The following is a 24,830-nucleotide window of genomic DNA, read 5'->3' on the forward strand; positions in this document are numbered from 1 at the left end:
ATTAATATACCTAAATTTATTCTGAGAGAAATTTATTTTTATTTAAATTAAATTGCAATAAATTAAGTTAAAAATGACAACTTTCATTAATTTTTCTCAAGTTTTAATCACCATAGGTGCCCGTCGTAAATATGTCACGTCCAAAGTCAATTAACAAGAATTATTAAAGCAATTATATTAATATATAAAATAATTGAAATTGTCGGGCGAAAGGTTTCCGAGGGCAATGCGGCTCTGTCTGTACACGCACAGCAGCAGCCAAAGGTTCGAAGCAAAGGTCATAATTCACAAATATGAGGCCGTTATGTGTAAAATACGATAATACGAGTCATTCTCAGTGGTCACGGCCTATTATCGGGCACGGGGTCGTTTTCTTTTTCGGAAGCGAAAGGCGTGACGATCCTTGCGGGGGCATATGCGGCCCCAGGTCCACTTTAGAGCGAACGTGTCTATTCTCTTACTTTCCATAAATAAAAGGCCGCGACAAATGGGCGGTATGAAAAGGCTTTCACGGGAATACGCTCACCGTAAATATCGTCAAACGCTACGGGCCGTATCGCTCTACAATCATTTTTTTTTCGCCCGGGGCAATTTTAAAAGGGGGAATTCTTTAGTATTTATGTGGAACTTTTATGTGAATGTATTTTCACGATTGTTAAAAATGTCATTGTAGTAAATGTGTTGAATTTTTTTGATAAATAATAAATGTGTATTTTGGTATAAGTGCGACACTAGAATAGATTATGATAAAGTTCTGTGTTTTGAAAATCGATACTTTTTGAATTCTTGGAATGGATTCATGGGATACTTTAAAATGAGATATGGTAATCGAAGTTTCAATATACTTTTAAATCTCTATTTTCCATGATTTGGGTTTAACCATTTGAGTGCCATACATTTTTTCATATAATGTAAGAATTGACAACAATTTCTTAAATAAAAAGAGAGATATTAAAAAATTTAACTATTTTTTTAAATGAGAAGCAATCGTAATATTTTTTATAGACTATAATAAAAACAGTTCTTAAAGGTATATACATGTCAAAACCTTAAATTAATTATTTAGTATATTAAAAAAAATATTAAATAATAATATGTGTTTTTCAATAATAAAAAAAACTATGTTGAACAATAAATTTTACATCTTTCTTTATATATTAAAATTTTTATTATTATTTCATAGACGTAAGTATCAGCAAATATTTTTTTGTAAATACAAATGTAATATTTACATCATAAAAAAATTAATTAATAATTAAAACTTAATCTGTGTACACCTTTTTTACATCTGGCACAAATTAGGTTAGATATTTTTTTATAGGTTTTTAATTTTGAGAACTGCATACAATACATTTTCTTAAATTACGATAAGGTAATTTTTCCAAACCTCTAAATTCTGCTGGGGTAGCATTTATAGTTGGAATAGGTGGTTGATTTTTTATTTTCAACAATTCCTGCACAATTTTTTTATTATACTTGATGTGAATTGAAAACGTAGCAAACATTTTCTAACCACATTTATTTTATAAACGATATAAGCATTTGATCTGTCATTACATTTGTTTTTTGCACAACTAATGCCACATATAAAAAAGCCATGAAAAAATGTAAAAATTTTCTAAACTGTGTTAGTAGATAATTACACTGCAAATAAATTATTTTTATCTAAAATTAAGAACGTGAAGGTTTCTATGTCACAGTGCATAGTAATTTACGATTGCTACTCTTCAATCGTAAGCACATAGAAATCATCCATTTTTAAATAAAGCCTTAAATTTTTTATTACATATTTTTATCGCATATTTTCCTAACATTAATACTTCGTATTTTTCTTGTCTATATTTCCCGATCTTTACCTTCTAGTTATCAGTAATATATGTTGAATACATGATGCGAGAAAAAAATACAAAATATTCAAAATAAATTGAATATTTGAGTTGTGAAATATATTCATAAGAGAGTTGGTTAGAAGAATGGCCACATGAGCAAAGTTTTTGGGCATTTATCATTGCTATTTTTAATTGCGTTTGGCACGCAGGCATTACACGTTAATAAATTTTATTTAATTTACCATTATCTTACTCGTTTTTGAAATGTAAAATTAAAATATATTTGTACAAATCTAGATCCATATTTGTTCCCCATATTTTATTTACATCTTAATAAATAAACTGTGTTTGTACATATTTTTTGTATGTATAATACACAACATTATCTAATATTATTCTGACTTATCGAATACCGAAGGGTCTACAAATCAAACGACCATGCCAGTTTGAATAACAAAGATAAAACGTAATAATTCGTTTCGGAGTGAAATCAGACAAGAAAAACCTTTTAGGGCAGCAAAAAGGTAAAAATTGTATTGAAAAAGCCAATATGAGGACAGCGGGAAAGTTGGCGCTCTTTATTAAGCCATTATTGAGTAGAAATACTTTTTTGCGGGGCAACAAAGGGTGGGCGGGGGTTGTTTGATCGGCTTTATCTCGGATGCTGGTGAACACAAATGGCAAATATCCAACTTTTACATTGTTCTATATGCACGTCTTGTGTTACGGTTGAATGCGGTACACATATCTCAAGTCATAAATAATATTACTTCGTCCTATTTCTATTCTGCGTATTTTTTTAATACATTCGAAACGGAAAAAATACATTTTTTCGAACGAGAATTTCAGAAAAAAACAGGACCGGTATTATCTAGCGTGCGTATATTTTACCAGATATGGTAAGTTATTTATTAGGGAATTAAATTACTTAGAAAACACTAGTATCTACCACAATAAATGACTATACGTATAAATACTTTAAGCCCTTAAGAAATAAGCAATATAAAAAAATCAATAGTTTAATTAGATTAATATTTCAATTACTCTATTGAATCCATTAGGCAAGAGTTAATTATTTAGATATAAAGATTAAATTAAGAAGCTCATAATTATATGATTTTAATACAGTTTGATATAATGTAGAATGTAGATAATAATTATTAAAAATCTTAGTATGTATCTTGACTAATGTCTAAGAAAATTGTTGAGCAGTGTAAATTACCATATAAACTTTTATTTATCTTATTTCGTACTTAATGTTTATATTCGAAATACATGTGTTTTTTATAAAAAAATCTAAATTGTTAATTATGTGTTTTTTTAAATATGTATTTAAATTTATTCTAAATAATAGCAATATACTTAAAAAAAATTATTACATTGACAAGAGACTAATCGGTCTGTCTGATTTTACGTCTTTTGCGTTCTCGGATTATGAATTAGTATGACTTTTGCCATTAACTATGTTAACTACTTTTAAACTTCTAATACGTTAAATCGACCACAGTGCGTCGTCTTGAAAACTTTATTAATCATGTAAATGAGAATGCATCGATCACTCGCCTCTAAGACAAACTTCTAAAATAGTTGCATTAAGTTTGGCGAACGCTCGCGACCAAATTTAATGTTCGCAATATTTCGCGGATTAATTAAAACTTGGCAACGTGAATGAGCCGTGTTAAATCGTAAACTGTGTACTGTAAGGGGGGTATTTTACCATTTTACTATAACGACCTTAAAAATGAATGATTGATGCCAAATTATGAATTCGTGACGGAGCATAGTTATTTTATTTTCGACCGCACTATATGCCAGGATTGCGTATCGTCACGCCATAAAGCTTTCCAGTTTTCCCTGGGAAATTTTCTACTTAATAAATTTCACTTGGCTAAAGGAAATTAAAGCAGTTAAAGTTTCCTTTACATTTAGTTTAGAGCGATTTTTTACCACTGGGTTTAAAAAAAGGAAGCAAAACCGCTTTGAATACATTAAAAACGTTTAAAATTCAAAAGTTTTTGCAATCCATGCATCACATATATCAAATATTTAAATAGTTAGTTATTAGACTATCTAATTTTTAATAATAAAATTTAATAAATAACATAGTATAAAAGACATAATTATTTCAAAAGATCCAAGCATAACAAAATTCAGATATTAAGTTACTATTTTATTAGATCAACTAATTTTTAATCAATCAAATTATTAGATACGACAGATTTTAAGATAGAGTTATTAACATTAAAAACAAATATTTAATATTAAGTTACTAATTTATTAGATCTACAAATAAACCATTAATAAACTTGCACGATTGGAGGTGGTATAAGTCTCTGACTATTGACCTAAAAGACCTAGGTTTGAATCACATTTTTTCTGTCGTGTCTGGTAAATTAAAATGAGTGATTATTATGTAATTATAATTTTGATCGATCATCATATATTAGGTTTACCTGTATTTACCTAATCTCACGGATGAATATCGTGATAATTAATTAAAATCGAGCTAGATCGTACATATTAGGTATTTATAATAAGCTACTTAAGAATGTCTTGTATGTATTCAACAACAAATATTTATGATAGATTTTAAAATAGTGTTAAATTTTTTTCATAATAAATCAGACCCTTAACTTTTGCAACATTAAAAGTACAGCGTTTTTTGAACATCTAAATAGCACAAATATCAGATACTGAGTTACTTATTTATTAGATCAACAATTCATTAATTTAATAATAACTAAAAAGTTTTTAGATATCTACGAAACATCAGATATTCGGTCAATAATTGATTAAATTCGCTAATTCTTAATTAATTTATTTATCAAATATTATACATAATCTTAAAAAAGTTGTTAAACATTTAAATAAAAAAAATTTTAGATATTTAGTTTTTAATTTTTTAGATCTACTACCCTATATTTAATTAATTTAATAAATAATATTTTTTTTTATATGGTGTTAAAAATATTCACAATACACACATAAGTGTTTGTATTTCTTAGAAATATATCTAAAACTTCAATAATTATTTATTAGACCCACTAGTTTTTACTTAGTGAATTTGCTACATATTATACAGATTTTAGCATAGTCTTAAAAACATTTATAATATAAAAGAACTTGGATATCTAAGCACCACATATATTAAATACATTTATTATTAAAATTAATGTTTTTAATTAATGTATTTAAAAACAACTACATATAATATATAAATTTTGCGTTGTGTTTATTTTAAATATGTTGATAATAATAAATATATTAAATTAAAACAGTACTATGAATTTTTTGCAGTCGAGACCACCCGTATTTGTTGCGACAAAATTAGTCGCGAATGACTTCCTAAAATAATATTTTTTTGTACCTCATTGATTTTCTTGAAAATTGCGATGTTCACGTTGTAAAAAACGATTGCATAAATAAATAGAAATATATGTAACGGTATCCATTGACAGTTTTAAAAGCACTTTGTGCTTTGAAATCTAGATCTTATATGTACTGGAAGGTCTGTGTTACATGCAATATTTTATTTTTATTAAGTTGACTTATGAACACAACCAAATAGATATTAGACAATAAGAAAGAGTCTGTTTCTACCCCAAATTACCGATTTTTGTCAGATAATAAGCGAATAGAAAGGAATGAATTTTATAGGGTATATAAGTCAAAAAATTACCGCACTAAATCACTTACTTTTAACACTAATACTTTACTTGCGACTTAGAAAAAAAATTCAGCTAAGCTCGCACTAAGCGCAGCTACTTAGAAGCTTAGAATCTTGGGAAAGCAGCAGCTTCTACATTGAGATAAGTATAGATAGCCAGTCGTCTGATTTTAACCCAATACGGCGAAAAACAGACACGTAATTTATATTCAAATTAATATACATCAATTGTATAGTCAATTTCAAAACTGTTTTAAAATAATTTTGTACCTATCAAAAGCATGCATAATCACTAAATTTAACGCAGATCTAAGTAAGATCATTGAAATAAGCCACTCAATAAATCAAAACGAACGAAAGGCATGCTCATTTATTTTCACAATTATCATTTTATCTTACAAATAACTTTTTGGTCTTTCAAATAAAGTACGTATGCATATTAAATTATCATGAATTGCTTTGAAAAACATGTTTTCCTTTCTCATATAAAAAATAAGAAGAACAAAAAGAGCACTCAAAGGTCGCAACGTGTTTAGGTACAATGCTTAAAGTTTTCGTTTGCTCCATTTTATTACCATATTTCTGACAAAAGGGGATAAGCCGTGTCTCAGGTCGTATATTGCGTTGAGTTTTACGACTCATAACCGTCTTTCGGATACGACACACGGTTTTCTCGCTCTAGAATTGTGTACGAAGGTCGACAATAGGAAAAGCGTCACAATGCTTGATAACATATATGAGAATATTAACTTAGAAGTTCACTTTCAAGAGTTGTCGCAAAAATATAATGTAGAAGCACTACAAGGTAGTAGATAGAAAAGAGAACATTTGCTAAACGAAGCGAGCTTTTATTCATGAAAGTGAAAACGACATTAGGCATACGTATATGGGGTCCAATTTTAAATTGTCGTAAATATTAAATGTCTGACATGTGTCACGCATACATATTGTGTTATAAAAAGGGAGAATAATAACTTTATTCTTTGTGGTGAAATTGCCTTTTGAAATATAGATATTACGCTTAATTGCTGTTATATTATTTAATAAGAAACTTGTAATTGCATATGTTAAAAAAAGCATCGTTAAGTAGTTATGTATAAATAAATTATTATTTTTTCTAAATTTATAACTTGTAGAAATTATTAAGTTTTTTAGAATACATTAGTTAATTAAAAAAAGCATAGATATTATTATAAACATTTATAAAAAAAACTGAATTAAAAATAAAATAAATTATTATTATTTCAGGCATTATTCTTAATTTAATATTCATAAATATTTAAATTAGTTGTCAAAATTATTAATTGAAGTATTTTTCGTCGTTATAGTGTTTTATAAAACATTATGTTATCAGTAAGTATTTAAAGTAATAATATATTGTACTGAAATAATACAAAAATAATAGTTCGATAAAAATATCGATAAAACGTACAGTTACTTCCATGCCTATAGTTTAATAAATAGATTATATTTTTAAAAACGCCATGTTTTTAAATTATAAGCACATTGTTAAATATGTCTTGGTCACAAGATGTTAAATACTAGGTATAAGGTATATTTTTTTATTCTAGTAAAAGTAAAAAGTCTATCCGGCATTTATTTTTGTTATAATACTATCTTTGTGAACTTTTTCATCAACATAAATAAGCATATTTTATTTTGCGAGTATAACTTAGTTGATTCATTAACAATATTTTGCGATTCCTTGAGAGCAAAATTCAATTTTCTGAATTTTTATTAATTTTATTCTATCCTTTTTATAAATCTGCATTTTTATTAAATTATATCTTATCATTTGCATGTTTATTTTATTTCAGAAAACGATGATTGTTAACAGTTGCCGTATAAATACATAAAAGCAATCAAAGCAATATTATTTGCAGAAAATAATATGTTGTAATAAATACAGTCTCTGTATTACTTACAAGATATAATATTGTATCTATTATTTATTTTTGAAAACCAAATCAGTATTTAAAACAAATAAAATTGAGACTATCTGAAAAGTTAAGGCATATTTATATGTAAACTAAAAAAAATATTTGGTAACTGGTATTTATAAATTATATGCTTCAATATCTATCATCGAGATAATATTACTTATACGTTATTAATATTTTATTATATATTTATTATTAATATTTTGTAGCAGTTTGATTTAATGAATTAATATTATTTAAACACGATAAAAATATATTTTTATTGTATAAAACTAAATTAAATATATATTATTATTTTAGCTACTTAACCGTATACCAATATATGCTTAGTTTGTAATATAAACTAGTGCGAAAAACTATGTATATCTAAAAGTGTTCCTTTAGAAAAGATTAAATTAATACGCTCATGAGAGCAAATATAACATGTATACGTTGGCTTGGATATGTACATATATCTCATAATGAATTTATTATAAGCTCAATTAAATGTCACGTATGTCACGTTATAATTTCGTTAATTTTACAACAAAGGTCACGCCGCAATAATTTAAACAATACCGAAACTTTGCTCGCAACTCGCACAAGGTGAGAAGCAAAGCGGCGCGTGCGTTAATTAACAACAATTAATTGCGGCGTAACGTTTTAGGGGTTGCAAAATTTTCCAACGTCTCCCTGTTGAAATTTTCCAGAAGCACCCGCTGCAATTTTCCTACGTGTGATCATAATTTCCCGTCTCGAGGCAAAATGGCCGCCGCCGGTTTGATTTTAATTAGTGGCGTTTAATGAGGTGGGGCGACGTGTGCCGGCTTCCCTTACTTCCCCGGAAAGGTGGAGGGTTTTAATGAAGTGGAAAATGGAAACAAGTCGGGGGCCGTAAAGATTGAACCCGGAGACGACGACTTCGTTTGCCAAAATCGAATTTGTGCCCCCCCGGCTCTAATTTAGCGTGGGCGATGCGATTTGCTCAAAACGACAGCTGCGGCGTCGGTCATTTATACATAGGTACTGTGTATATCTCTACATATATGTATATTATATATATATATACATACAGTATGTGTGGGAAAAAAGTACAATTAAAAAGTTTTTCAGATTTTTGCCCTCCGAGAGAGGCTAATTGGCTTACTTTCGAGAGCTGCTACACTGGCAGATACGAACTTACTTGAGTTATGTATACAAACTTGCAAATAAAGTGTGGTCTTTGTATTATAGAATGTAAAAAGTATTGTATCGACATATTTTTTTGGTAGCATATCTATTTTTTGCCAGAGTTGCTGTACTATTATTTTAGCAAAACTAAACCACTTTACGAATAAAAATGTATATTTCTCAGCGCATAAAAAAAAATATTAAAGAAATAGTTTAAGCTAAAATAAATAACTACGCGTTACAAGTGACCAAAATAATTATTTATTCACTACCAGAGCAAATTAGATTTTAATAACCTTTACCTAAACATTATTATTCGAATATTCGTCTATTTTTACACTATTTAACTTTTCAAATATTTTAGTATGAATATTCGAACAATTTTTTCAATATCAATAAAAGCACATTGACAATAATTCTGACTACTATTTTTATTTCCGGAAAAGCTACTAAATAAAATGATAATATCATCCGAAAATTCAGGGACAGACATGGGGCAGGAGCTACAAAACACTACCATTTCATTTGCAGAATAGCATTCGCCATCTTGCAAAAATTATAAAAAAATGTATAACACAGATTAAAAAACATAAGATTACTTTAAAAAACGAACGAAGTGAAGCCGCTGTCAAAAGCAAGAAAACAAAAATTTTTGCCGTCTGGTTTTATTTAAAAAAATAAGAATTGAATTAAAATATAATATTTTTACTACTTCATTGTTTTTAAAATAAAAATTTAATTGAAGAAAATAATAAAAACCTAATTAAATTAAATATTTATGCAAATATTCTGCATGTTTTTGTTTGTATTTGACCATTTATGTATCATATATTACATTTTTATGGTGGATCTGTTCAAGTTCGGCAGGGGTTTTTACACCTATAAAAGGCCAACGTTGGTGATCTCGTGTTATCAAGTCTAAAATCAGTGACACATAGTTAAATTTATGTCACTGATAACAGACTGATGTCTCACTGCTTATTTAGTAGTTATTGATTGTGCTTACTTGGTTGTAAAACATTGGTCTAACGCCTTTAGTGATACAATACAATACTTACAATAATTAAATTACGTAATGTAAAAACCATTGCAAAATTAAATTAATGTTATATTAAATGTATTTTTAAATTAAATGTAAACTCATTCTATTTAATTATTGCAATTGTATTTTGTAGCTTCATTTGCTATTTTATAAATAGACACTTCATATGATAGCACTTTGCTAATTATACACTAAATATATGGTTTATAACCACTATTGACTTAAATAAATTGTTTGAAATTTCGTAATACGTAAGGTATAGACTAGTAATCCAAAGACCATGGAAGCAAACCCCAGCAGCAGTCTCAAATTTTTATTTTTAAAAATTCGTTATTTTTAAAAAACATTAAATATATTATAATACACATATTTATAGGAGAAATATATTAAATAGATTTCACCGATTCATCAGTCATAAGTTGGTACTGCTATATAACGTTGTAATTCATTCGGCTTACGTCCAACAGACAGCAAAAATATATATAAAAATATGTTTTAATATGAATTTATTGTTTTTTTTTTGTATTTATATACATATAAAAATACAAAAAAGTTTTTAATATTTTTTAGTAAACTACTACGTAATTCAAAAGCAGACATTTAAATACCATAAACGTAATATAGAAATACAGCGAAAAAGTCGTTAGGGTTTAAGCTTTTATTAGATTATTTGAAAAAGACTTTTAATTATAAAATTACAGTTTTTTTACATAAACTCAATATATTTTTTTTACAAAAATTCCACTTAAAAAATATTCATATAATTGATTCGCCTCTGTTAAAATTATAGTTAAAATTATGTGAATAATATTTTTAGAGTATATTTAACCGTGAGGTGAAATTAAATTTAAGCAGTAATTAAGGAATAATAAATTGCGTATATAACAAATGCAAAAATGCAAGTGGTTTTTACTTTATTATTATTGCAAGTAGCTTTGCACAAATTGTGCCTTTATTTACAATATTAGTCTTATCCTTGAGCTAAAGATGCCACTTAAATAGTTAAAATAATATTAGTATAATATTATTTGATTTTATTTTGATCTCTAACACAGTTACTTATATCTCATCACCATTTATCGGCCTTCCTACAGACATTCATCAATACCTAACTTATCCTAAATGTTTTGCCGCTAATATAGTATAAAGTCATTAGCGTAAAGCCAAGATGACAGCTTGAATGGGTCCATTCAGCAGCAGTATAGTTCTAAAAGCAACTACAATACATTTTTTCGACATTTATGTTATTATTCAAGCTCAAGTTAAGCTAAGAAAAATGTAATAATATTTATTCTACTTATTTTTTAATACCAGATTTTAAAATAAGATAACCTATTAAATAATATAAAACAATATTTAACTTATATAAACATTTGAGTAAAAAAAATATACCTAGAATCATTAAAATGTGTGCTTCATGTGCTTATATTAAAATTTAAGATTGTTTTTGGTATAGTTTGCGATTTTTGAGATTAATGGTTTAGCATAAAATGGTGTATTATAAATTATAATATAAGTTATATTTTGCTTTATTTTCTGTTAATATAGGTATGATTAATTGTTCGTATATATTTTTTGTGCCTATTGCATTATCAAGAATTTAGAAATTAAAGCTTGATTTGTATATACCATCACTACTTTATTAACTTTATAAAAGCATTACCATCACATATTTTTTTAATGAATCTTAGTGGTAAAACATTGTGAAAGCAGAAAAATAACGTACCTATTTCCACCGAAGACCGTTTCGTGCGAAACGTTCTTCGCTTATAATCACACGCTTGGCGCTCATAGTTTTGCCCTTCATGCTTCGCTCTCATAGTACAGAGTGAGCCAAAAATAATTTTGTAATTTAAAAATTAAATATAATTTTTGAGGTTATATATATATATATATATATATATATATATATATATATATATATATATATATATATATATACATATATATATATATATATATATATATATATATATATATATATATATATATATATATATATATATACATATATATATATATATATATATATATATATATATATATATATATATATATATATATATATATATAATATTAAATTTTCAATTGCGATATTAAAAATTGCTTGGAAAATACGATAATAATATTTATTTTTATACATATTTAATTTGAATTTAAACATTTTTTATCTATACGACATTTTTTAGAGAAGCTATTTTTATAAATCAATTATATTGTCATTTGTAAAGCGTTTCCAGAAAATTTTAATGTACAACATACAACTCCTAGTGTTCGATCGTACTTTTTGCTGTAGAAAATACTGATAATTTCATTATTATTCGTGGCAAGTTTGGGTTAAATATACCTATGTTAAATGTTAAATATACCTATCATTACTCTGATTGATTGATAAATAAAAAAATATATTATTGATTTTAATTTTCATAAATTTGTTCAAAATATAAACAGAAGTAATGATAAGTATATCGAACGTATATCCGTATCGTGTGCTTCAGAACTCTAACCTACCATCTCTTTCTTAATTAAGAATAATGATTAAACATATAGTTCTCTAACTGACTGTGTTAACGCAAATAGGATTTAGTATTGAAATGGACTTGTATAAAATCCATTAAAAATAAAAATATGTCGTTTTAGCGGCATGATTAAAAGACATATGAAATATAAGCAAGTTACGAAATTTATTTTAAACGGCACAAATAATGAAAGAATTGGTGCGTTTTTAAAAATAAGCAACAAAAGAAAATTGAAATATTTCTCTGATAGCAGGTAGTAAAATATATATTTTATGGTTGCAAACATTTTTCAAATATAATGTTCTAACAGTAATTTAGAAGATAAAAACAGAAATTGGTTTCTGTTTGTGGATATGGGAAAAAGAGAAAGAAGATTATCATTAGAACGCTGCTTATAGAATCATTTCTCAAATATCACATAATTTCACATTTTTTTGTTTAGTATTATTATTATTATTAAATCTTCCGTTGTAACCTTACAGGCGTAAGCTCAGTGGGCTACAACGGGATGAATCTGTTCCAACTGAATAAGTCAATCAGATATAATTAATACCTACAAGTAAGTAATAACCACCAGATTAAAAGTCAGGGAATCGGTGACATCTATATTAATAATTATAAATTGTTATGTGTTATATAATTTATAACCAGCTTGTTGGAACCGTTTTTTTATAATTTTAATAAATACAAATTTGAGTGTCGCTGCCAGGGCTCGAACCCGCAACCTCAGAGTTATTAGTCTGAGACATTACGCAATACGCTTTTATATAATACATCCTTAATTTCACTTTACGTTAAATTTCGACTCAATTTTGTAAAGTTTAACTCGATCTTTAAAATAAATTGAATATTTTATGATATACAGTAGCATATTATCCATTTAAAACATAAATTTCACGACCATATTTAACTATGCAACTAAAACAAATATAAACTCGAGTATGCCGAGGGTCGGTTCAGTATAAATTGATAATATTTTTGTACTCAACCTAAATTGTCAATGAAACTAAACCTTAATTGCTGTTTATTGTGCTTAAAAAGTGTGTTTGAAATCGCCATGCCAATTGATAATCTCTCTAATAAAAATTAGTAGTGTTACTTTTATGTGCGAAAGTATAAACTGCTGATGAAATTTATTATCAATTAGTTTCTGTTTATGGCAATAATGTTGAATTGGAGAAGAAAAGTTTTGATAGTGTTTGATTATTGAATTTTATGAAAAATGTAAATAAGTTTCAGGTCTGAGTTAACTATGTATAAAATGAATAATAATGAATGTAATAAAGGGAATATAAGTCAATCCTAAAATAAAATGAATAATTATGTATCTTTACTTTACAGATTTTTTTATACTGTTCTATATTTTGAGTTCAACTCATTCTATCTTACGAACGCAAGAAAATTATGAAAACGAAATCCATGATCTGGAAGTTGAATCTCGGCTAACTAACCGTACTCTTTAACGCGATAATTTTCCCAGTGTTAAATGTTCACGAAAAAGAGATAAAAGCGAACAACATAAATCAGCGATTACTTTATTACGTATCCAAAATTATATTTGATTACATTTTTAATGCACGCGCATAAACCGTCTGATTTATCGCATTCTCTGCTGAAAAGAAACACTGCTTAATATTGATTTGGCATTATGTAAGCACACGCGTGTTTCTAGATGAATTTTGCCCTATTTATATTTTACACACACACCCACATACACTCGCATTTAACTATTTACACGCGTGTGTGCGTATATAGCGTCTATAAACTTTATTAACCGTTTGTATAACGGACCAACTAAAAGCATTAACTTTAATGGTTATAATATACCCTGCAAAGTCGCCTTCCATCCCGATTACCGGGGTCAAAAGTGATTAAGGAAAACCACAAAACCATATCCTAAGCTTTAGGCTTATGGCAAGCGTTTTAACCATCAAAAAACTATTTTGCGTTTAACGGTTTAATCAATCGTATTACCTCTTACATAGAATTGAACCTAAAGCACGTTGCATTTTGACCTTCACTACTATTGGCAGTCTATCGTAAAGCTTATTTTTTATCGCTTATTGAACTTATATATTCTTAAAATAATAAATATCTTACATTGAAATATAATTCAAGAAAACAAAGAAAAAGATAATTCTTGTACAATAGACTTTTGTGCTAAAGTCATTAGCAACCGAAAAGTTGCTCACTATAAACTGTAGTTAAATATACTATTTATTAAACAAAATCTTTTGCCTTCTAACCATTTTTTAAACAATAATTTTAATTTAATAACAGTAAGATACAATCACCTTGTTTCTCCATGGAAAAACATCGTTACTAACTTATATAGTTTTTAAATATTTTTTTTTAATTAATAACTATATTAAAATGCCATATTCTGTCATTGAAAAAATAGGTAATGCTGCGGTTTTTATCTGTTAAACATTGCTTATGACATTTTTAAAAGTTGTTACTATATTATTCTTTCTTACTATCATAAAAGAAAAAGGGCCTTGCATACTTGTGAAACAATTGTGTTATATATGGAACCAATTCTGTGTATTATTCAATTCAGAGTGAAAATTTTAGATGTCAAAGATTCATCTCGTGCCGGATAACCTGTCAACACAGATGTAGAGCAAATCAAGACCATGATTAATAGTGACAGCATTTGATGTCACGTGAGATTAGTCGGACACTGAATACTACTACCACTACTATTTCGAGACATTTACATAAGCTTTTAATGCTCAAGAAGCTCGTTACTTATGTGCCGCATAAAATTCCCGATAAGAGGGTATTAGATTTATTTTTTGCTTGGCATAAGTTATTTAAATGCAATAGAAACAAACTAATTAGCAAACCAAAAAATCTTCCAATTATTGATCACACATGTCTAAAAAATTCCATAGATATTCAAAACTATTTTAATGATATTAATTTAACAGAACAAACCATTTTATTGATTCTACTAAAAACTGCGCATAATTGACGGACTTGAGAAAAGCAATCGAGAGGGAAAAGTTAGAAAGTGCTTGTGCTTAACCAATGCCATATCATACGTTTCTAAAAAAGTATTATAGCTCTGCAAAACTCTCTTAATGGTGTAAATTTGCTAGATGCAACAATACTGTAGATTATACTAAGAACTGCTTATAAATAGCCAAACTAAGAGAAGCAATTGAAAGAAAAAGGCTGGACTTGGCTAATTAAAATTGCAATATGTTTAATTAATGCCAGATCACTTGTTTCTAAATCTCAGTAGCAGAAACATTATGCTTGTAGTATGTTTTAAATTATTGTGTCATTGATAATCAGTTTAAAAACAGAAAACTGCTGCAAAAACTGCCCCATCTCAACTGACATTAGTCTGTCGACAGTTGCCAAGATTGTGAAGTAAGCTGAGCGCGCTAACAATTTTGTTTACAAATTTAATTAAAAACATTAAAAAGCAACTTCAAAATTCGTATTATATATTTAGCATAATACTGTCTAAATTTTGAAGGTAACAAGTCGGAAATTTTTTAAATGATTAAAATAAATCAATTTTAATTTTTAAACTAATTGTAAATTATGCACATAAAATCAGGCGTATATTAAATAATAAATTTAGGTTGAAATAATATTTTTTCAACATTGTTTTACTTATTTTGTTTTTTTTTTAATATTATTTATTAACAGTCCCTGGACCTTTAGTTAAAAACAAGAACTTTAACGAAATGAAGGCATAATAAATTTCATGATATGTCTATGATTGTGCCTGAATTTAAGAAGATTTAAAATTCAAGGACCTAATATATTTTATGTGTTATACTTTAAATAATAAATAAATAAATATTTTTTTTATTTTTATTTAAATTAAGTATACCTAACAAAATATTCTAGGAGTTCCGTTAAAATTATAGGGTTTACGAAATGTTCCATCGCAGGAAAAGCTTGGGAAACCTTGCTCTAGAGAGTCGCGATTACGTCCATTATTCTAACTGTTGCGTCCAGAACATCTAACCAAGCCATTCAGCTTCAAAATATATTTTTAGAAATAACTATGCGTGATGATTTTTAATGAAAATAATTACGTTAAAAGTCACCATGTAGCATTAGAGAAACTTGTCAATCGTGATGGACAGATTTCTATATTTTTTTAAAATATGTTGGTTTATTACATGTTTTATAGAAGCATAAGATTAATAAAAACTTGATGTTTGTTATGCTACCAAAAAAGGTAATAATTAAGATTTACTGATTACTTTTCCAAACGCTTTAATTAAGATTAAGATTTACGATTCTTATAACAAAGAGTCGTAAAGTTCATGACCAAAATTTCATAAAAAATCACACGAGACAAAAAAAAATGTAACCAGATTCCCATGATTTTATCAGCGAGCATATTTCAAAGTATGATTTTCCTTTATGGGTAAAACTTTTGATTAAGTGGCGCTTTCTGTGGCTACACCCCGGTTAAAAGGACAGTGGATCTCGGCGAAGTTTGAATGACATAATTATGGAGTAATCCTCTATGAATACCAAATTTGACGTCAAACTCGGATTAGCCCATTACCTGCGCTATGTTACAGTTTTATTTTCCGCGCGTTTAACTTTTTATTTTAAAATTTTATACGCTTGTATTTTTTATACCTTTATCTATTTCCCATACACATGAAATGCGTCAGCGTTGGTTTAAGGAGAGCGCGTTTCAATAATTCAGGGAAAAAGTTTAAGGGATTTGCCTTTGCGAAGGGGACAAGAAAAGCGCTTAGTAAGGTTTTGCTGAAATTGAAAAAAAATATTCTATATATGTTGCAAACGTGTATTTATTTAATGACGCTAATCTGCTTGACATTATCTAATCAACCTCTTAGTGGGAATGCTAATATTATGTTACTAATCCCTCCGGCAAGCATATTATATTAATATTGAATATTAAGATAATACAATGCGCACACATTATATTAATTTTGACTCAATTATGTAATGCATGGTAATCTGACGGTATGGTATTACGTATAAGATACTTTGGCACTGTAATATTAAATAAATAATATTTTAATTAATCATCACGATATTTATCCGTGAGATTCAGATTCAGATAAATCTGTGATGATCTATCAGAATTATAGTTTTATAATAATCACTAATTCCGATTTTATAGAAATGATAAAAATTTCAAAACACTAAGGTCCGTATGGGATGCGAATCTAGGACTATCAGGTCACTATCACAGACTTATACAACTCGTCTATTGTTCTGGTAGAGTATAAAAATAATAATTCTATAAGTTTTTTGTATTTATTTCTATAGTAGAGTGTAATTAATTTTTCTGTCCCTATCTAAATTTTAGATTAATTTACTTTTCCATGGTAAAAACAAGCTTAAAAAATTCTTTATTATTTACTTTTTATGATTAAGTAATAAAGACTAACGTGTTTCACATTTTATTTATAAAATGTCTTACGATTAATAAATAAATTAGGAATTAATAAAAATTTGAAGTATAAAATTGTTACAATTTTGTTAGTATATTTTTTTTATTTGAATTTTTAAAGTAATTTGTATATATTTTTTAACGTGAAATAAAATAAAAATTTTATTTGCTAAATTCAAACATATTAATTTTGCACTAAAAATTCAACACAACATTTAATGTTGTTAAAAATATTTTCTTTGACAGTACAAATATTTTTGAATGTGAGGTTAAATTTTATGTTTTTTGTGTAAAAACCGCTACAAAAAATAGCTTGATGTATTTTTATAAAACTACAATTTTATTGTGGGATGTCCACCCAGATGCGCAGTTAACGCTAAGGTTATTCAAAAATCAATTTTGAACTTAAAACTGTAATAACAATGCGTTTTGACAAGAGGCCTGATAACGGTAGGATAATTATCAATACCACAATTGTGTAACTGTACAGACACTCTATTAGCAAGTCACTTAACCCCTCGTAATGACCAGAAAATAATGCAATCAACAATGCGTCTATTTGGCTTAAGAACTGCTATTGAAAAGTTTACCTGTAGCTAAAATTCAAGGCCTTAACATATTTCATTAGTCGAATATGCGATGCAGTTGGCCAACTGATATCTGCATCCCTGACTCTAAAGAGACGACTCGAATCAAAAGTATAAAAGATATGACACTGTGTCACATTAGAAAAAGTTCAAGCGATTCATGATGAAAAGGTCAAAGACAATCACGCGTAATAAAAGCAGTTGACCACGATTCAAAACGAGGTGACCACATGATTAGAGATGACCGGCAACCAGACCGAGACCGAAAACAAACAACAACAAACACGATTCCTCGGCGGATCATACAGAGTATAATACCTCTCCACCAGCGTTTAGTCTACAAAATATTTACAACTCGAAACTATTTTTCTTTGGTAAATTGTACAACCTAGCAATAAACTGTTACTAGCTTTTCTTGCAAAGTCACACTTTTTCAACTGCAGAACCCTAATTTACAAAATATTTTTTTTTATTAATTTTTGGTCTGACACAATACCTAAAAATAATTTAAAATTTGATTTTATTAATAAGTTAATATAAACTAGAATGTGAAGCACATCTAAATAAAATAAAACAAAAAAATTAGGCTTGATATAATTATTACTTTTTTTTATATTTAATGTTCAATTTTACGCCGATTTTAAAATTGTAGTTAGATATTATGGGCATATTAAATAATTTTAATATTAATATTAAAATATTTGTCAATCAACGTCAAAAAATTTTTTTTTTAATTTTTACTACAATAACATAAACAATATTTTTAAGAAAAATACGTCATGACTATTGTTTTACAAAAAGAATTTTTTACTTGAAAACTATTTATTTGAAGATAAAAATGTGCTTCAAATTTATAAAATAAATAATGTATATATTATACATATAATTTTTTTTTATTATTTAGTATACAAAAATGATTTTACATCTACAATATATCAATTGAGTTTTATATATGTAGAAAAAAGGTGCAAAAATTTTGTACCGTGATATTTTCACGCCTCATACAATGTAATATAGATTTATTACATGTGTATAAATATGTTATTAAAAAAATATGACACCGCACACTATCTATTTATTATATTAAATATAATCTTAGGTCGCATTTATCTTATAAAGGGTGTCGAACACGACCGTTACTCATCCATATAAGTACATAAAACATACACAGCTATAACGTAATACGTTTTTCGGTCAAAACTTATCATGCAGCAGTAAATCTTGCGCAGCGATCCCAAACATCCAAGTCCGGCTATATTGCCCGAGTTTAGAATAAATACCACGGGACCGCAACGAAAGTAAATGCTTACTTAGCAACAGTTCTGGAATTAGGGGTAGCACAGGGTCGGGGATAATTTATATGGTAGATATATATAAACATGTACTCACTTCTCTTGCTGGGCGGGTTCGAGACCGCAGCTGAAACTAAAGCAAACAGCATGGCGACTGCACAGGCCCACTGGCTCATCTGAGCCAAACGGTTTTTGCCCACAAGGACAGCCATCGTTTTCTCGTCTCTGATGTCTGCTGGCCACACGACCGCACTAAAACACTGCCACTGATTCGCGTTTCATCGCGCCGCGGTCAAAACTGGTGTATGCCATTACGATAGCTTAAAAATGATTGTTTTTAAATGTCAGTAATCATTAGTTAAAACTATAAAAAAATTATACATTGCTAATATTGTTAACTCGGCCGAGTACTCGCTCAGTCATAACGCATGTTGTGGTACTCGGCCGAGTGAATGAAATTGTGTTCAATTCAATGCAGCACGAAATACGCACCATAACAATAAGTACGTGTACTGTAATTGTATATATATTGATCATAATTTTAAATAATATACCATAATAAGAACTTTTATTACATAAAAATAAATTAATGCGTATATATTCCTTCAAATATTGTCTAGAATATGAAACTACTTTAAGTTGCCAAAAATGGCTGGTATGGAATATATTCAGACGGTGTCTGATATTTGCATAGTGCCAGTTATATTCTGCAATAAGCTATTAAATAAAATATTGTCCATATACATATATAATGTATATGTTTTAGAATATCTAATAGGTCTAAATAATTTTTATAGCAATTTTCTTGTCCAATTTTAGGTACAATTATGTTCGACCAAAGTTTTCCAATTTATTCAAGTGTATGTGTATTACTCACACTATTTTAAATATTTAACTTTGTTATATTTTTATAATAATTCAAAATTCATGATACACACTAATAATTGCAAAAAATACATTAACTGATGTTTTGCTAAAAAAATAAGCTGTTAAATTAATATAAGTATGGCATCGAACTTAGGTTAAAAGAATAACATCCCAAGTCTTATTGTAAGCAATAGGCAAAAAATCTAGTTAAAGGATAATAATAAGAATTATGATTTATCCAGTAAATATTTAGAGAGTAAAATAAAAAAATAAATTACATGATAAATGTTAATTTCGCTAAAACAAAATTATGAAAACTAGGTTTTGATATCGCTTAATATCTATATTCTTAAATTTATAAAATATACTATTTTTTATATTTTATAAACTCAACTAAGCTATTTTATTTTGTAAAAAATTATTTATACTTTAATTTTAATTTACATTTTTTATAAAATTTATTTATATTTATATATTAATTATTGTGTTAACATATAAAATATATTATTGTAATAAATATATCACTGGTTTTTATAGTTAGCTTTTATGATAGTGAAGATAATCTTTCTATTAAGTACTTGCCGAGAATGAATTTTGGAAGGCTTGGAATGCATAATTAAGCACATAAATGAAAATAATTATTGGTCACTGATTTACATACAAAGGTAAACGGCACTTAATCAGAACTTTTTAATGTGTTAAAATCAATAATATTTATTTAAATTATTGTTAGCTTGGAATACTCTAGTGTAAATTATACTAATTTACGTGAAACAGTTATGTTTTAATTTACTAGTGTAGTTCATAATTTATATCGATAGGATTATATTCACAAAATAAGTTAGCATTTGTATAATACATAGAAAATACTATTTGATTCACAAAATAATAATAAAAACAGGAGATTAGGTCTGCTTTTGGTTATAAAAAAGTTTGTGCTAATGCTAATAATATTCGTTGATAGTTTCTATTAGTTGGTATGATATTAAAAAAAACTTACAACATACTAAGGTATTTTTTAATTTGATCTATATATTTATAAAAAAATATATTTTAAAGATTTATGAATAGATATAGCTTATGTTGTAGATCATATAATAAACATTTCTCAAAGAATTATATACTCATTTTGTGTAATAGTTTATGATGTCTATATAAAAAAAAAAAATAAATACTCTATTGTAATTAACTTGAGTTGTATTAAATACTATAAAAAGCTTTTGTCATGTTTTTATAATTTTGATCTGAATTAAAAATATTAAGCAATTAATATATTGCTTACATAAAACCTACTTAAAAACGCAAAATAGTAAATATTTTATATTATTACATATTTTAATACAATAATTAATATGTATTTTATCGATTAAACACACATAACTGTATATTTATTTAAAAAATAACAACTGAAAATTTTATTTTTTGTTTATATTTTGTCGTAATACATTTAAATATTGCATTTAAATATAATACTAAAAAATGTGTTATTTAAATATGCGATAAAAATATATATTAATAATTTTAATACTATATAAATGTTAATACGTAGAACCACTGGTTTTTCACGCAGCAGTTCAATCTCACCCTATTCACACGCGTGACACGAATATAAACCCAAGTGCGATAAAATAAAAACAACTCACGATTATATGTATAGTTCTTAAGAAAATGTTCGATTTAATTCAACAAAATATGGATTTAATAAAAAATATAAAACTGTTTATATTATATAACTTTTCACCAAACGTCACGCGGTGTTTTTATTTTAAAATTATTATTCTATTGTTTTAATTATTAATACCGATTGTCGCTCTTCGGATGAATTAATATAACGACGGGTTAGTCTAGTGATTATTTTAATGGTGCTTCGCCTCGAAGCGAGCCGTTGAACGTTCGGAGGGAAAATCGCAAGCGAATTTTCCGACGCGGAAAACTGTAACGGGTCCAAAGTAAGCGGCGCGCGCGCGCTCTCCCGAGGTCCAGGAGCGACTGAAGACTCCACCACAATTATAACGAGTCCTCCCTCCCACCATATTTTGTTTACACCATGGTTCGACTCGGCACAGGGGTGGGAAAAATCGGCGCATGGTATAATAACATTAAAATAATAATAATAATCATGAAAAAAAGATATTATGTATAATATTATTTTTAAATCTTTTGCAGTTATACAAAGACGTTTTTAAAATACTAAAAACGATTAAATTTGTCGGGTTCGAGACGTTTGTAATTTTTAAATAAATGTGATGTATAAAGTTGCCATTGAAATTATTATAGAATTATCTCAGTATTGTATCAGACTCCGAATGTTGTCACCATAATAAATTACATAAACATGTAACACATTAATCAAATTATCTTTATATACACGTGTATTGCATTAATCGAATTATTTATAATTATTATTTTATACAAGTGTATCACATTATGTATACGTGTAACGCATTAATCATGTTATTACGTTTTAATTATAAATATAGAATAATTAATGAATTAATCAGTCGCTGAACTACAGGATCATGCAGTCGTATTATTCACGGAGCATCTTTACGTAATATCCTGTTCCATTCGTCTTGAGACCAGAGATGCGGCGCAACAAATAAAATATGAAATATATCAATAAATTAGTGTGCAGTTTGCCAGAAATGCTTTGCTTGCCTTTGCACTTATAATAATTATATCAGGTATGTAAAAATACGAGCTGAGATTCGTTAATACTGTCATTTTATACTGAACCATAAATTCTGTAAATATCAGCTTCTAAAGCAATCACTAAAAGATCTTAAATAAAACAGCTTGTGACATTCAAGAGCCTTCGAGACAATAGAAAATGTTAATCTGTTTCTGATATTCAAGTTTTTTGCTATAATTTTTTAAGAAATGTCTTTGATTCAATTAATAGCATTATCGTAACGTATCATTACGCCAAAAGTGATAAATTTCAATGAAAAGATTTTTGACGGTTCACAAAATATTGCTGATAGTTTCGAGCAATATATTTTTTCTGTTTTAAAGAATTTTTTTTCACCTTCCGCTCGGACGTTTCCTTCTTCTTGTACAATGTTAACTATCAAGGAAACTGATTGCTCAGATTTTAAATACGGCTTTGAGAAGTTAATCTGATTTTCTCTGATCACGATCGTGTCCTCTTTAGCCAAGACATCTGCACTAGCCGAATCGCTTATGGCTATCACGATCCAACTCCTTAATACGCTGACATTTAACATTGCTCTATTTAATGTCAGCTACGAGGAGCTAGTCTGGTTCGTATCATTTAATTTCATTGCTTTATGGTTTTGTTTATTGTTTTTTTTTACTGTCGTGATACATTTGAGTAACCTTTTAGGTCATGATGATTTTAATTTAATTTGAATAAATATTTAAATAGTAGTGCAAATAAATTATATAAAGTATTTTATTTTCTGCATATAAGTTTGAAATTCCTAGAGAATTAATATAAATACTAATAAATTCGTGTCTTTTATTTTTTTTAAATTAGAGATTTTGTCAATGATGGAAGAAAAATATTTATATGACAAAATAAAAAAGTTTGTGTCCGCCCCAAATCGTCAGTATTGGTCATAAAATCGAAAACTGAAAGTAAGACTTACCGGTATATATCAAGGGCATATAAGCCAAAATACTACCGTCCAAACATTTTATTTGAATATCTACACCAAAACTAGCACTTATATGTAGAAGGCGCGTATAGTGAGATACATTCCCGTTCGTTCGCTCGCATATTAAGTGACTAGAGTGAGTGAGAGATAAGGGCGTGCGTTACATGCGTTCCGCACGCCCACTTCTTCTCACTCACTCTCGTCACTTAATATGCGAGTGAGCAAAAGGGAATGTATTTCACCGTACGTGTCTGATATGTATATTATGAAAGGAGTTCACATAAACTAAAACCAAGCGGACCTACTCTGAATCAATTGAGAAGAACTTTAGATGCTTGAAAAAAGCAGTCGCATTTACTCCAATTGTCAGATTTAGTCTAGCTTAACAGGCACACAGAATTTCCAATAGTTGCTTCTAATTTTTGATATGATAGCAAAGTTACAACGATTTTTAAAAAATATACGGTCATATTATTTGAAAAATATACATATATATAAAATTTCGCAATTATAAATATAAATGCACGTACCCTTCAGTGCAGAATTTGTTATAATTACAAAAATAATATAACGACCATTTCAAACAAAATTATGCCGCATAAGTATTTTTTTCAATAAAGGAAGAGAGGTTTTGTGACCGAACAATCGCGTTAATAATTAGAAATATTACACGAATTACCAAAAAGCTTATCCGTTCCGCGACATAATTTACCCGCAAGTATCAATAAAAAACTATTCTTTGTTTGAATAAAACGCGCACTAGCTATAAAATACATTCTTTCTTGCGCAGTACTATTGTTTTTTTATCCTCTGGTTACTAATCGCCAAATAACTATCTAGCGTGAACATATTTTGTTGGTGTGTCCAAGAAGCGATGCAATTACCCCGCCAAGACCCTCATCTGGGATTCG

General features: G+C 27.7%; 1 protein-coding gene across 3 annotated transcripts in view; it reads right to left on the bottom strand.

Moving 5' to 3' along the window:
- The window catches only part of LOC148227120 (cubilin), a 74,000-nt gene extending 51,710 nt beyond the window's left edge, over positions 1-22,290 (bottom strand). The window contains exons 1-2 of one of the 3 annotated variants that reach the window (XM_088203041.1): positions 22,101-22,290; positions 19,530-19,796 (exon numbers count right to left, since the gene is read on the bottom strand). In XM_088203041.1, the coding sequence (XP_088059167.1) occupies positions 19,530-19,644 (115 nt within the window). In that variant the 5' untranslated portion in view covers positions 19,645-19,796; positions 22,101-22,290. Of the gene's footprint in view, positions 1-19,529; positions 19,797-21,883 lie in introns of all 3 variants that reach the window. The other 2 variants (XM_088203039.1, XM_088203040.1) reach the window with 2 other exon arrangements.
- Positions 22,291-24,830: the final 2,540 nt, after the last annotated feature.

The sequence above is a fragment of the Plectrocnemia conspersa genome, unplaced genomic scaffold (assembly GCF_051122295.1).
Source record: "Plectrocnemia conspersa isolate PC_06_02 unplaced genomic scaffold, ASM5112229v1 ptg000013l, whole genome shotgun sequence".
Classification (NCBI taxonomy): domain Eukaryota; kingdom Metazoa; phylum Arthropoda; class Insecta; order Trichoptera; family Polycentropodidae; genus Plectrocnemia; species Plectrocnemia conspersa.